Source organism: Procambarus clarkii, chromosome 52 (genome assembly GCF_040958095.1).
Source record: "Procambarus clarkii isolate CNS0578487 chromosome 52, FALCON_Pclarkii_2.0, whole genome shotgun sequence".
NCBI classification, from domain to species: domain Eukaryota; kingdom Metazoa; phylum Arthropoda; class Malacostraca; order Decapoda; family Cambaridae; genus Procambarus; species Procambarus clarkii.
The window spans coordinates 26,436,882-26,452,062 of NC_091201.1; the positions used below are offsets into that span (position 1 = coordinate 26,436,882).

General features: G+C 38.5%; 1 protein-coding gene across 2 annotated transcripts in view; it reads right to left on the reverse strand.

Moving 5' to 3' along the window:
* Window positions 1-713: 713 nt before the first annotated feature.
* The window catches only part of Ranbp21 (exportin-5-like protein Ranbp21), a 28,873-nt gene continuing 14,405 nt past the window's right edge, over window positions 714-15,181 (reverse strand). For both annotated transcript variants that reach the window (XM_045750865.2, XM_045750869.2), the window contains 9 exons: window positions 14,123-14,224; window positions 13,225-13,410; window positions 10,356-11,312; window positions 8,032-8,314; window positions 5,983-6,119; window positions 5,489-5,673; window positions 4,125-4,365; window positions 2,785-2,928; window positions 714-1,675 (listed from right to left, as the gene is read on the reverse strand). In XM_045750865.2, the coding sequence (XP_045606821.1) occupies window positions 1,484-1,675; window positions 2,785-2,928; window positions 4,125-4,365; window positions 5,489-5,673; window positions 5,983-6,119; window positions 8,032-8,314; window positions 10,356-11,312; window positions 13,225-13,410; window positions 14,123-14,224 (2,427 nt within the window). In that variant the 3' untranslated portion in view covers window positions 714-1,483. The remainder of the gene's footprint in view (window positions 1,676-2,784; window positions 2,929-4,124; window positions 4,366-5,488; window positions 5,674-5,982; window positions 6,120-8,031; window positions 8,315-10,355; window positions 11,313-13,224; window positions 13,411-14,122; window positions 14,225-15,181) is intronic.

The window sequence follows — 15,181 nt, forward strand, 5'->3', positions numbered from 1 at the left end:
CGCTGCTGTTTTGGACATTATATGCATATACTCCTGTACGGAATTCTATTGCGAACACAATGATACCAAAATGAAGGACCTAGGACAAGAATTGAGGTGACCAAAGTGAAGAGTGTGTACACATTTTATTGCTCTTGCGTGCTCCCGGATAACATGCTCTCACTTTCTCTGTTTGTGGCGGCTTTATATGCAATTAGTCCTGTAGAGAATTCTATTGCGAACACTTTGATACCAAATTGAAAAACCTAGGACGAAAATTAAAATGACAAAGTTGAAAAGAGTATACAGTACACTTTTCAGTATTACCGTGCTCTGTAATGTAATGCCGGGCACGCCTTGTGGCGGCGCAATGCTCTCTTGTGGACATACACAGCTTCGCTCCTGTGCCAGTTAAGTTCACTACGGGCTCACCATAGCCCGTGCTACTTGGAACCTTTGTTCTGAGTAGCTGAATCTAAAACAACAACTCTTGCGGATAACCTTGGCTCACTTTCATCTTGTCAGCAGGTGGAGCATGCTGCGGTTTTTGACATTAAATGCATATACTCCTGTTGGGAATTCTATTGCGAACACATTGATACCAAAATGAAAGACCTAGGATGAGAACTGAGGTGACCAAAGTGAAAAGAATGTACACATTTTATTGCTCTTATGCACTCCCGGGTAACTCACTTTCACTTTCTCTGTATGCTGCGGGTGGTAAGCCAGGCTTTTGGAGTTTATATGCTTTTAATCCTGTAGAGCATTCTATTGCTAACACAATGATACAAAATTGAAAAACCTAGGATGAGAATTGAGGTGACAAAGTTGAAAAGAGTACACACTTTTCAGTATTATGGCACGCTCCCGTGAAAGGTCCAAAACCAGCAGGGATAGTGGGGGTGCTCGCTCGCCCAGAGCCCGAAATTGTTAAAATGCACACTATATATATATACAGTATATATATATATTAACAAAGACAAATGATTAAAACCAGACTATAATCTCTGGTAAAAAAAAAATAATATTCCCACCAAAGATCTAAAATATCATATATTCCCTAGTCATCTCTTCATATATATATATATATAAATGCAGTCAATTATTGCAAACTCTTCAAGTCCACCACCCAGCACATCACGCAGCGCAACTACTTCATTTAGAAAAAAATGTGCATGTACTCCATTCTCTTTGCGACAGATTTAGCCAGCTGAAAAATTTTGCATGATAGTCTACTTATTGCAAAAGTATGGCAATTTCCTTCAGCTTTCATTCATACAGTACTTCCAACATTCTCCATGTATAAGTTTGTTTTTTCCCACAAAAAAAGTTGCATTCTCAAGCTTTAGCAACATACTGCTTTTCTGAATAACCTCACGACATCTACCGACCACAACAGGGTCCCATTGGTGTATATAGAAAATTAAGCCTTCTGGTCCAGCAGCAATTAGCATGGTTCCTTTAACTGCCAGATTAGCAGTTAGTTCATAAAATATTTTCCTTATTACAATGATGTAGGGACAACCTGATGTCCATTAGCATCTTGGGCGTCTGATCCGAATAAAGTGCATAATCCAATGTCGGCATCAGTATCATCAACACGAGGTTGCTTTGGACGAGGGATTTTGAACATTGGAGGAAGATTGTTCATATGGACTTCCTTCTTGAAAGCCTGTCCCACATTACGGCCAACAATCTGAAAAAAAATCAGCTGAAGGATAAAGGAATCCAAGTACAGTACTTTTACTTTTTAATGCTAAGCATCAATAAAACAAAATAAAAAAAAAATATAAAAATTTTACCATCAGAAATTTCATTTATCAGAAATTTTACCATCATCCCAAACATTTTTCATACCCGAGCTGCAAAACTATATTTTTCAAGAGTAAGGATATAACCTAGCTGTGTAAATGAACCAGGACCGTGCACTTTCCCATGCTAAAAACTTTCTTTTGCTCAAGATTTTCAAGGAAATATGGAGTGAGCCAGATTCAATTAATGTTTACATTTAAATCTGTTTTTAGAATAACATTTCCTTCTACCAAGCCAAACTCTATATTCCACCGGGTGAAACTCACTGCTTCCGAAATTAAACTAGCCCTATGATTTTCTTCCCAAAATGTGCCAACTTAATTTCAAGGGCGCAAACAGTTTCTTATGGTTGACATTTTCTATGATATACTGTAATTCTGATTGAGTAAGACCATCAAAATTAAAAACTAGCCATATTTTCTTTTTTAAACCAGGCCCATTGACTTTTCCACAGCTAAACCTTTCTTTTCCTTCAGATTTTCTATAAAATACTGAGGGACTCGGATCCAATTAACAAATCAGACTGGTCAACCAAGACAGCTTCCAATGCAAGAGCAAAATCCCAATGAATATAGAGAATAATTTAACATATATGGCCTCCTATTGTTCATTACAGTCAACTTTGTGGTTCCTGATGTACCCCACTTACTGTTTGTACTAAACAGTAGATGACCATTATTGGACTTAACTCTCAAAATTACTTAAAATATTACCAACAATTTATGACTAACAGTAAGTAATAGCACACTATTGAAAAACCGGAGCAGATGATAGCCACGTATCACTTGTTAATCACTTGTTAAATCAAGAGGAATATTTTAATGATATTAAAATATAATATAATATTTTTTTAATATTTACTTACTTTACTTTAATATTTACTTAATTGTAAATTTTTCTCCATAACAAATACAGTACAACAAAATAGTAAGTGTATACCTACCAGATATACCTACTGTAATAAACTATAAAAAGAAAAAATACAATTTTTACCTCAATAACCAGCTTCTTAAACAAATCTTTCTTAATTTTCTCCACCTTGGTGTTCTTTGTATTAGGATTCTGCGTGGGATTCAGAAGCTTCTCTTCAAAACGTTGGACATCATCAGCGCACACACCGGGAAGTTCAACAAGGACCTGTTACAGACCGAATATGATTACCCAAGAAAACACGATTTGCAATAAAACTTTCTTTGCATAAACATTTAGAAGAGCAGTGCAAAACAGCTACAAGTTATGGGGCCACAGCACCTCGGATTCATTTCCGATGGTTCAGATATAATAAGAGAAAGAGGTGACGCTGAGTAAAATAAGACTCGCATCCATAAAAAGACTACACGTTATGGCAACTACGTTTATCTATTTAAGTTTCAGTAGTTAAAACTATTTGCATCAACAGTAGCCAAATTTGGTGAGTGTTGGAATGGCTGTTTAGTTATGGTCGATGTTCAGTTTGTTTAGTTTGGGTGCCTGACAGCTGGGTGGACAGCGCTTCAGAGTCGTAGTCCTGAGGTTCCGGGTTCGATTCCTGCTGGAGGCGGAGACAAATGGGCAAAATGTTTCATTCACCCTGATGCCCCTGTTACCTCGCGCACGCGCTCGCTCTCTCTCTCTCTCTCGCGCGCTCGCTATCTAACCTAACCTATCTTTATAGGTTAGGTTCGGTTAGGTAGCCGAAAAAGTTAGGTTAGGTAGGTTAGGTTGTCGAAAAACAATTCAGGAAAACTTGGCTTATTAGGCAAATCGGGCCTTGCATAGTAGGCTGAGAAGTGCGTTCTGGCTACTAGGTACGACATATATATATATATATATATATATATAAAAAAAAAAAAAAAAACACACACAGTATAAACTATTTAGACATATGACTGAATAGCATTATTTACATATTTGCAGATGACAAATTAAGAACGGAAATAAATTTAGAAAACTAAAAGCTGCTAAAAACAATTTAGACAGGATTTTAAAATGGACAAAAGATTGTGAGATACAGTTTAATGCTTGCATATGTATGGTTCTAAGCCTAAATAATGAAAACAAAGATAAAAGATATTAGCTAGACAAAATGTTTGAGATATCATTTAAGCTCAAACTTCCTCAACAATAAGATCAAATTGCATTCAATTTTCCACAATGGTGGCTAATTAACCTAACAGCAATAAGGACTTTCTTGCACCACCGTACAAATATACAAAAGGTTCAAGTCAATACATAAAGTTATTTTAATACGGCACGGACACCACCTGAAAAAAGTAAGAACAAATAAAATAACCCTGTGAAAACCGAAAGGTATTCCCACACGGAATACCGCACTTAATCAACAGTAAACTTACCTCTCTGATGTTTGGAAAGTGAGGCCTAAACATCTCATAAGTGGCCAGCCCAAGAGAAAGTAAGGCACTCTGGTTTGCATCGTGCTGACCGTGGGTGTGTAGCCCTTGTAGAATCGCCAGCATCACCTGCCGCACTGCTTCTGGACTCAAGTGTTGTCCTTCCCCCACTAGCCAACGTAACGCATGGACCACCACACCTACTGCTTTCAAACAAGCTCCACTGTCTTGCCACCACAACACTCTGAAAACAATAATTACTGTACCAGTAAACAAAAAGCAAACAGGACAGATAACTGCATGCAGACTTCTGGCTAAACCTGTTCCTGTCTTGTTTTTCCTAGCTAAATCTTTAATGGTACCAGCCATTTTTGTTCTCATATGATGCCAGCCATTTCCTTTCTCTCTTATTATTATTATAATAATAATAATAATAATAATAATAATAATAATAATAATAATTCAGGTAAAAGTACATACATACAAAAATGAGTTACAAACAATGTTGGATTACTAGATAAAGCTAGTATATACTATGCCTAAAACCACTAATAGGCACAGCATTTTTCTCTCTCTTATGATGCCAGCATTTTCTTTCTTATTATGCCAGCCATTTTCTTTTATTGTACCAGTCATCGTCTCTCATATTATGCCAGCCATTTTCTTTCTCTTATTATGTCAGCCATATTCTCTCTTTTATTATGGTAGCTACTTTCTTTCTCCTTCTTCCAGGAATTTAACCTGACTGACCACTTCCACCACATTACAATTCATATTTATTTCACATACACAGAATTTCCATCTCTTCACTACCATAATTATACTTGTACTGTATCTTAGGCCACTTTTAAACAGATTTCACCCCCACACACACACACACCAAATTTTCAACTTGTCTACATTACGCAAATAATCGCCATTCTTATTTTCACCAATATTTTCAAATACAAAATTATGTACACAGAGTTACCACGAAATGGAATGTACAGCATTTTAGTCACAAAATTAAACGAATCTGCCCTACTTTTGTTTAACATTGATTTGTATTGTCTTCTCATTTTTGGTTTTTACATTTACAATAACAAAAACAATGCTTTTTCATATTTATAATTAATCATTATAACAGTATAATAACAAATGGATTATAACTTTTTCCCCTTTTCTGTAATTTTCTCCTCAATTTGCTCAAGAACAGTAATATAGAACATGTTGCACACAACAGTAAAATGTTCTAATTGTATATTCATGATTGTCCCAGCCTAATATGAATTCCACAAAATAGTGAAAATATTTACCTGGTAGAAAGCATTTGGTACACAAAAATATGCCTTCAAGTGTAGCTTACCCAAGGAAAGATCGAGACTTACTTGAGAAGTGTCGTCACTATGGCTTGGCAGATGATGTCACAACCCAAAACAAGCTTCCCCAATTCAGAGAGAGACTCATTAACCGAAGGGACCGCAGGTGTAGGAACCTCCATTTCTGCTTCCATGCCATCTGGAGAGTCCTGCCATCCTCCACGGGGACCTCCGATTAACACTATCTTTAACAACTGCAAGAGCATGTTAACATTTGTAATTACTGTACATGATTATATTTTCTTAAAATATTACCATTCTTTCTGGGTGAGCCTCGGAGGCTCCATGAAACCTTAAGAAAGGCGACAGGGCTTACCTCAGAGATGGATTTCTTCACAGTAATTCAAGAAAATGAAAGTCTATAGATCAACTAATTTGTTAATTAATTCCATAGGCAATTTGCTATTCAAACTTCAAAAAGCAATGAAGGAACAAATAAATTAGTTTGTCTTTCAAAATGCAAAGAACAATGAAGATATAAATAAATCTTAATAGGGACTTACATCAACAAACTCTCTGGTCAACATACGTATGAGGAGGTCTTCTAGCATTTCCTGAGTGTCTGTGTTTTCCTCCTCATAGGAACCACTCTCTATTAGACTTGTTAGATGACCCCATCGAGTACTTAACCTTTCCAACACTGTGGAGAAAATGTATTGTTACGGCAATAATTTAAATACAGAACTACAACAAGGTAGAAAGATGGATGTGGCCTGCTCTTATGAGGTTGATTTGAGGAAGGTATCCACCAGTCTTCTATGGCTTGGTAAGATTTTCCATCATAACGAGTACACAGTATTCAAAAAGTTGCCTTCCGAGCAGGCCCTTGTTACTCTTTAAAGCTAGAAGATCTTGCTGATCTCATGGATAGAACCCTTTTAGTAAAGGCAAGCCAACATTCTGTATTTGAGCAGCAGGTAACTATTCAAACATCTCTTATGGGTCACACTAGCATTAGGGAGATACTGGAGATTTTTTAATCTAGCTAAAAAATTACCTTTAAAAAGATTTATTTATATAAAGTCAAACACCGTTTAACCAGCTACTGGACATCCACTCGGGCAGAAATCCAGTTGCATGAAGAGAGGGTGTCAAGGGAGGTCTATAACCTACACTGCTCAACACACAGCTTCTCAAGTTTTTAATAGATTCTTGTATTAATAAACATTTTATTTCTCTAATCTTCACATTATTTAGGATGGAATAGCGTAGAAACATTTATTTGGCCCAGAGTAATTGTAAATATTAAGTGACTCGGGCAATAACCAACACTCCCTCTCTTGTTTATGATACAAATTTGCGACTTTATTCATTGCATTGCTAACTACTGTATTTATATACTAAAGTTTGTGCTGTATATTAGGTTATGAGTTGAATATGTGTAAAGAATGAAGAGGAGAGATGGCAGTTTCCTGATAGCAAGCTTATCAGCACCTGGATTGTACCTGGACAGTGGTTACCACCTTCCTCCTCAAAACATGCAGATAATTAGGTATACACTACTTTTACTCAAGTCATTTATTGGTTCATTCAGAAATAAGATATTATATGTCTACCCTCATTTACATTACTTGTCACACATTTGCCTTGATCCTTTGGTATCTTGAGGTTATCTTGAGGTTATCTTGAGATGATTTCGGGGCTTTAGTGTCCCCGCGGCCCGGTCCTCGACCAGGCCTCCACCCCCAGGAAGCAGCCTGTGACAGCTGACTAACACCCAGGTACCTATTTTACTGCTAGGTAACAGGGGCATAGGGTGAAAGAAACTCTGCCCATTGTTTCTCGCCGGCGCCCGGGATCGAACCCGGGACCACAGGATCACAAGTCCAGCGTGCTGTTCGCTCGGCCGACCGGCTCCCTATGTTACGTCGTTATGTCGTTATGTGTTATGTTATGTTGACCGGTATGTTACAAAATATTTCTCAGAGGGTGTTTGAGTATGTAACTTTTTTTTTTTTTTTAGGATTTAAGGACAGTTGACCTCAGTGGTTGGTTGCTATCCGATCCTCATTTGCTCCCCACCTTGTGGCAATGAGATTATGGGCCCTTATGCCCAGTAAGCAAAGTCTCTCTCAGGCCTGGCATGAGCTAATATGACCAGTAATGGCCAGTGCTTGAGCTGAGGAGTGTCCTGAAAAGGCTTGCTTAACAATTCATTACAATATTGATATTGAAATTTTTGACTAAAAAGCAGCAAACAAGCCAGCCTTGAAATGTTTTTAAATTTTTTACATTTGAATAGATCTTTATTGCCATGGGGCCTGAACGAATTAGCAGATGGGCAATGTCTTGGTGAACCAAAATATGGTGTCTGCTCTATTTAAGTGACTTGGTAGATGGTCGAACTTGGTGACTGTCATACTTGCCTGGCTAAAGACCCACATTTCATATTTTTCCTCAAAGTTTGTATTATTCTTCTGCCATTAGTACTATATACTAATATACAATGCATATAATTACTCCAATATTAAATCAAAATTTAGCACTAAGAGTTCAAATGACCAACAATAACAAACTATCTCTAAAAGTGCAATTAAGACAAACCTACTCACTGTATGGACACAGATGTTTCAAGATGGGCAGCAACACCGTTTGGTAGCACTGAGGGGGGCAGCACTGGATAAATGGCTTGAGGAAGGTGCGGATGATTGGGCGGAGACGGTAGTCAGGGATGAGATGCAGGTTTGCTAGAGACGAATGTATCAGGTACTCAGCGAGGTGTGTGTGTTGGTAAAACTGCAACCCCAATGACATTCCAGCATTGCCCAGGATGTGGTAACAATTATCATGCATCATGGACAGGAAATACTGCATTCGCTCAAGAGGCTGTTGAACCTTGAATGACGATAACAAAACATATTAGACCAAAGTACATTATTCCTTAAGGAAGGATCCTGCAAATATAAAATGTGAATATAAATATTGAAGTTCTATGCTGCAGGTGAATTACATAATAGTATAATAATGCAATTGTGTGTTCATTTACTAACTTGTTAAGCAAATGTACAATGACAGTGTAGTACAGAACACTTGAGTAAAGTTGAGAAGAGGAAGACTTAAGAATATGAGTGGGCATGATGGGTGTGCGTAATGAAACAACACGTACGTAAACTATACGCAAGGAGAATCTATACACAGGACTAAATGGAAGCAGGTTAGAAGGGAATGAATGAGTTGACACTGCCAATTTACAATGAGTACTATACACCTAGCCTTTACAATGGGTGTGTGGATAGCGAGCTGTGACTATTTTACTAACAGCGGTACCAGTTTACTATGATGCTACTGAATGTGGAAGGAAATTAAAAAATCCATCATTTAATGTTATTTGGGGGAAAGGGGGAACCCTCAGTTGCCCTATGATCTTGGGGTTATCTTGAGATGATTTCGGGACTTAGTGTCCCCACGGCCCGGTCCTCGACTAGGCCTCCTTTTTGTTACATACCCTCAGGAAACAGCTCGCAGCAGCTGTCTAACTCCCAGGTACCTATTTACTGCTAAGTGAACAGGCATATTAGGATGAAAGAAGCTCTCCCCATTTGTTTCCACCTCCACCAGGGATCAAACCTCGAACCTCAGGACTACGAATCCAGAGCTCTGTCCACTCAGCTGTCAGGCCCCCTGACAGCTGCCACAACCTAGAAACATTCAAGAATTTGGAAACACATTAAACCTCCAGTACACTACGAGTGACTAGAGGGGAACCAGTACCAGAATTTGACCCCCTTCAATGTACCTTAGGGAACCCCGGAAAATTAGAGATCATCAAACAACCAAGCAAAAAAAATCACAAGAAAGTGATTTGTTAATGTGGCAAAACCACCACTTAGTAACATTTCTGCACACCAGATGGCAGCCCAATTTCGAGCTACAGCCAGCCACGCAGCTCATTTACAAGACACACCAAGAGAAATATTCTGGTAAATTCCATGAGGAAGGTCGGAATATGGCAAGGATGGGAAGCCTCAGAGATATCTCTAATGGCCATTGGTCCTCTCAGTCAATACCAGGAAAGAACTCTGAAACCATGCTAAAGCAGACTGCAAAGTTTAGACATATAAAACAACTACATATCATATGCAGGCGATGAGTCACAATAACGTGGCTGAAGTATGTTGACCAGACCACACACTAGAAATTGAAGGGACGACGACGTTTCGGTCCGTCCTGGACCATTCTCAAGTCGATTGTGAGAATGGTCCAGGACGGACCGAAACGTCGTCGTCCCTTCAATTTCTAGTGTGTGGTCTGGTCAACAACTAGATATCATGCCATGAAGTGACCACTAAAGCATGGAACCCCCTGTGCAGTGACACGGCCTTAGGAATAACCACTCATCTCGAGAACAATCAGTTAACCTTAACCGATCCCTGCAAAGAACCAAGCAGAAACATAATTGTTGCCACCTTCCCCTGACTCGGCAGTCTTAATTGGTGCAACTTAATGGTTGCCTGTTCTGAACTTTCAGAAAGATTCCTGACTATCTTAAAGATAGAGTGATCATTTGGAGGGGGTGTCAAGTGGTGTGAAATGTTCTTTTGTCTCACAGTGGGCAGTTTTATTCTCACTGGTGGAATGAGATATGCTCTCAATTGTGCTCCTTGCCACTGAACTATGAGACAAAATAAACTTGTAAGATTATTTATTTTGAGAGAGTTCAAAGTCACCTGGGACCTGGTCTCAAAGGAAATGCTATAGTTCAAGAGAGCTACTGGCCTTTCTCAGAAATACTGTTCTAGTGTATTAGGAACTGGTTAAAAATAAGTAATGTTATATGAGAATCAATTAAAAATTAAAAATAAAAGTAGATCAATAATTTGTTGAGAGAAGGTTGAATAGTAATAAAACTTACAAAAATACTACACTGCATAGTTACCTTGGGAGAGTCAATACAGGGATCAGCAACATTTGAAGTGGCAAGCCCCAAAATATTGTTTTTCTCAGCATCCGGCAGGTTGTGGGCTTTGGCATACCCTGGTGAAACACATGCCAGTGCTTCTGGATGCCAAAGACTATTGAAGAGCCGCAGCAGGCAAAACAGTTGATGGAAGAGGGGCATTACATGCGGTGTGGCAGGATTACGGCACATTAGTGCTCCATTTTCTGAACGTTCAAGGACAAATCCCCCACGTTCTGCTTTATCAGGGTCTAAAGGAAACTCAGACCGTTTTATCACAGCTAATGTTAAATTAACACAGTATATGATTTGAGCTCTGTTCTGTCCGTTAACATCATTCTCACTGGGCTCTACTGGAGCCTTATCTAAACCCACAAATGACATGAAATCTAATGGAGAGCTAAATGGCTGTTTCATACCAATCCAAATAACAGACACAGGACTCAAAACTTTACAAAGAAAAGAGCTCTGCTTATCAAAGTCATAAAAATTATTATTAATTATCATAAGCGCTTCTTGTAAAGTCACCTTTTCCATCTGTGACAGCTCTTGTTTATTATGGCTCAAACTATCAACAACACCATTAATAAAATCAAACGCTTCAAGGAGAATATCAGGATATCCACGAGCAATTTTAACCATCAAAGAGCAACCATGTCTTCTAACATTTTTCACTGCTCTACTTCGTGAATCCTTTGTTTGTCCAGGTAGGGAGAAGGTTAAGGCTGAGAAGATCTTATTTAGAACATCAGAGAGCACACTGGGTACCAGTCTTATGAAGACAAACAAGCCCGAAATGCATGAAAGCAAAGTTGACAGTATAAGAGGATCAGTTGTCTCGTAGGATAAACAGAGACGCAACAGCTGCAGACCACTCTCGGCATTGGGCATGCATCCTTCACTCTTCATTACACGGCTCATCACGCTCTCCACAACCTGGTGGAAATAATTTTGTTATGGAACACAACCAACAGTACAGTACAGTATTTGAAATCAAACAACATTACTACTGTTACAGCTATTTACAGGTACTGTAATACTAGTATAAAGAGCCCTTACCAATTACAATGTGAACAACATGAACAATGTTGAGTAATATTTAAGGCATTCACTTCATAAAATATAAGAGGGAAAACTCAGGCTTTAAGTTGCGGTGAAACCTCACTTTTGTAAATCTCTAGTTCCAATGCACACTTTTCAGTCAGAATTTACTGAAGTTTCACCTTAGGGCTTGGTTTCCATTCTCTGCAACGCTTCTATGACTGCTCTTTCTGCAATTCTTACCACCTGGCCTTTCATGGTCACTTGTTATGTAGTCTATTGTAGATTATTGAACACAAGCCATATGGCTGACCCCTACCACTATTGGTGGTGGTGCACTGCCTTACCTGGTGGAGGTTCCTACTTCCCAAGCCCGGACTGGGGCCAGGCACAATTTGTGATAACTTGGTCCAACAGGCTTTTGCAAAGAACAGCCCCTAAGTCCACATATCCACTAAAACCTGGTTGATCTAGTACTTCTTGCAGGAACAATCAAACTACTCTTTGAAGAAATCCACCTTTGTTCCAGCATTATTTCTAATGCTTGCTAAGAGAGTACTGAACAGCCATTGACCTCTGATGTTCATATAGTGCTTCTGATGGTGCCTATGGCATCTTTGCTCCTCCCTGGTTCTATTCTGCTTTTCCTTCTGTATCTTTTGCTCCAGTATGTTGTTATTCTACTGTGCAAATTTGAGACCAGGCCTTCTAGTATCTACCATGTACTGTGTATATTATTTGATACCTCTGATTTCAGAAACCTCTTCTGCTCTGAAAGGGAAAGTGAGGACCAAACAGTACTCAAGTTACTCAACTTAACTCAAGTAGTCTCAATACAGTAGTATTTAAGTACTACACTAGTACTTAAGTACAGTAGTACTTAACCCAAACAGTACTCAAGTAGTACTCAACCTAACCTGAACTTAGGTTCAGGTTCATGTCTTCTGCTCCCCTCCCAGTACAGTCCACTAGTTGTTTTCTTCTCTGTGGTTAGATTGCTCAGGGAAACACAGAGGGAAGCCCTTCCACAAAACCAGTGTTTAATGTAATGAAACACCCATCCTTTCTCCTGTTTAGATAGTATTTAAAGTAAGGATGAGGACCATCGTACACATATTGACGTAAAAGGCAATTAGAAAGTAGAAATCGGTACTATTGAATTTGCACAAACTGGAAACGTTTTAGTATTGTCACAAATAAAACTTAACCTAACCTTCCTAGGCCTAATACATGCTATTTGAGTGTACACAGTACACATATGTGCTACACTAGACCAAGTAATATTTAACTTTGGTTTTAGCTTTATTTTTGCAAGCTCTTATAAAGTGAATAGTACCAAATTCTACTATTTCATTGTCCATTACGTCTATGTATGTACGATAGTCCACATAGTTATAAAAAGTAGTATCTAAACAGGGAGATGGGTTCATATATAGTAGTTCAAATAAGGAGTTGCAAATGTCCATTCAGTCACTTGTTTTAGTGGGCTACTTTTCTGACACATTTTTTCACTTCGGCAATATGATTAATCTTGCACCCCCCCCCCCTTTCATGATTCATTGGAGCCTGGTGTGGTGCCTGGGTTTGGAGGGCTCAAAGTGGGTAGCTCAGGGAAGATACAGAGTGGACCCACCAGAAGAAAGTAGGAGAGTGAAAATGTAGCTAAGGCTGAACTGTAAAAGATCACTATTGTCTTATGTGACTGGCATCATCCCCATTTTCACAAGATGTTTTTTTTTAAATTTACATACTGTACTGTAGTTTAATATCAAAACCTATCTCATTTGTAAATTCAGATCAAATTTACCTGAGATAAGGCCTCCCATTCCAGGTATGATGGCGAGAAGAGATTACAAAGCTGCTTCTCTGAAACGTTCCCTGTGTTCACAGCTCTTTGAACATGCCCAGTGAGCCACTCCTCTACAAATGCATACATGGTCTCCGGTGCTAATAGTGAAGCCATCTTAATTGTCTCCAGGGTCTCTGAACGAACCTGGGGAAAAAAATGTGAACAAAACCTTTACTGAACAAAGCATTTTGTAAAATGTGATGAGTAATTATCAAAAGAAGACGCCAAGCCAGGAAGACTACGTAGCATGCAAAGTATGACGAATATGTCTGACATAAGAAAGGCAATTCAGTATAATTGATAGTATAGTATATTAACTGAAATGTTAATTACAAGTAATTACAAATGTTTAATAAATGTTAATTAACCTTTAAAGTGCAGTTATCGTTATTCGTTAATTCCAGGGCAAATGCGATAAAAAATTGGGAAAAATCCCAATTTTCAGTTATCGCAATGTTTTTATACAAATGATATTATGGTTATAATACATCTATATGGATGAAATAAAGTCAACATAAATCATACAAATATTATATTATCCCTTTTGAGATTTTCAAATTTTCCTTAATTTTTGTATACAAATATATTGTTTTATAAGAAATTATTAGTAGTACTTTTTATTTGAGAGCCACAGGCAGAGTGGCACCTTCAATGCTAACTGAACGTTATAGGGTTAAGCATCCCTTCAGCAACACTGGGACCAATGAGCCAGAGCTCAACCCCCGCAAGCACAACTAGGTGAGTACAACAACTGCAACGGAGCCATCTTTTATGCTTCTCAACCTCATCTCCATGTTGACTATCCTCTTGGGAACATCACATTGACAATACCAAAGTTACATTACAACTCACTAACCTTATAGAAGAAATATGAGTACTCCTCGTCACTATCAAAATCAAGGCGTGAATACTGACAGCTCTCAGAATCATTCTTGGAAGGGTAGCCATGTTTCATTACCTGCAAATATAATGGAGGAAACAAGACATTTCTCAGCTGGAACTGATCAATTTTGGTAGTCATGTCCCCCAAGTTGTGCATTTTTCATAATCAAACATGTCCGCTGAGAGGAGGAGGAAGAGAGAGGAATAGTACCTAGGTGCATGACAGGTTATGTGGGTGAGTGGGTCACTTGGGTGGGTGGGTAAGTGGGTCACTTGGGCGAGTGAGTGGGTCATTTGGGTGGGCGAGTAGGTCACTTGGGTGGGCGAGTAGGTCACTTGGGTGGGTGAGTGGGTCACTTGGGTGGGTGGTTATTACAAAAACTTAATTTACATTCTGTAGAAAGACAAAAAGGTAAGAGAACATGACTGAAGTATACAAATAGATGAAATGTGCATCTCTTCCTGAATACTTTCTCCAGTGACTTAGAAGGAAGGAAGGAATGCCTATAACAATGCATTTATTGCCTTCAAGCTCAAATACATCAACTAAATAAAGTGGTTAGCTACAAGTTCTCAACATTTTTGAAGAACTACAGCAGTTGTTCCGAACTGGTGGGTCATGAAATGTTTTCTGGAGTCATGGAACCTTAATTCTGAGTACAGTATGGTACTTGTATATCTGAATCATCAAAAATTTGGAAGTCAGGCGAATATCCTGATTAGGCAATTTTTTCAATTATGAAAGTAAGGGGGGGTTGCAGGTCTTTTGATTATTAGAAAATAGGCCATTCGAGTCCATCGAGAACCACTGGTCTAAAGTAATCTGTATTACACGTTGCATACAAAATATATGAAATCTTAACTGATAATACATATTTGAAAACTATAATTCCAATCAAGGCGAGAATGGAAGAAAAGACTCCTAAAGCTTATGAGACTGAATTGATAGAGCAGGGCTATCCTTTTCCCCATGCCTATAATAAACATTTTACAGACCCTAAACAAAACTATTCACATGACCAAGAACATTTTA